The sequence below is a fragment of the Corvus brachyrhynchos genome, unplaced genomic scaffold (genome assembly GCF_000691975.1).
Source record: "Corvus brachyrhynchos isolate BGI_N302 unplaced genomic scaffold, ASM69197v1 scaffold200, whole genome shotgun sequence".
NCBI lineage: Eukaryota > Metazoa > Chordata > Aves > Passeriformes > Corvidae > Corvus > Corvus brachyrhynchos.
In genome coordinates this window covers 5294162-5294928 of record NW_008236184.1, presented here as the reverse complement: position 1 = coordinate 5294928, position 767 = coordinate 5294162, and the positions used below count along the sequence as shown (strand labels likewise).

General features: G+C 55.7%; 1 protein-coding gene across 1 annotated transcript in view; it reads right to left on the bottom strand.

Annotated features, from left to right (window-relative positions):
- ANP32A (acidic nuclear phosphoprotein 32 family member A) overlaps positions 1–767 on the bottom strand; it is a 5681-nt gene that overhangs the window by 3206 nt on the left and 1708 nt on the right. The window contains exon 4 of the mRNA XM_017737014.1: positions 400–598. Within this exon, the coding sequence (XP_017592503.1) occupies positions 400–598 (199 nt within the window). The remainder of the gene's footprint in view (positions 1–399; positions 599–767) is intronic.

Sequence of the window (767 nt, the reverse complement as noted above, 5' to 3'; positions counted from 1 at the left end):
GCAGCCGGGGATGCCTCCAGGGGCAGCCGGGGAAAGGCAGCACCTAAAGCACTGGGATGCCCCAGAATTCCCTGGAATTCTGGCGTGTTCCTTCCTCAGGGCCTGGCTCGGAACTGGGAATTCACTGGAGCTCCCCCGTGTTTTCCATGCACTTCCCTAATTCCTGCTTTTTTCCATGCCCAAGCTGCTTCTCCCCTCACCCTTTTCCATGAGGATTTCCACAATTCCAGGACATCCCCGTTCCTTCCATTCCTTCAGTCCCTTCCCTTGGTTCCTTCCTTATCCCACCCCTCCATTCCCAGATTGAGGAATGGGATTTTCCAGGCCCTGCCACCTCCTCCCCACATTCCTTTGGGATGCGGGAGCTGCCGGGAATCCCACGGAGCACATCCCACGTACCATCCTCATCCTCCTCCTCGTCATCCAGGCCCTCCACGTATCCCTCGGCGTCGGAATCCGGCGCTTCCTTGTCATCCCGGTCGTATCCATCGAGGTACGTCAGCTGCGGCAGCAGCTTGAAGACGTTTTCTCTGTAGTCGTTCAAGTTGGTCACCTCACAGTTGAACAGGTCTAAGCTCTTCAGGTTTTCCAACTTTTTCTGGGAAAACAAAGGAATTCCAGAGGTTTGCTGGTGCAGGAATTCCCTCCGAAGGCAAGGATGCCACGGGGAATGTGCTCAAGGGATTCCTGGGGGTGTTTTGGGCTCTCCCAGTTGGGATCTGGGATGGGAAAGGCTCTCCCTGGAGTCCAGAACTTCCCAAAAGTTA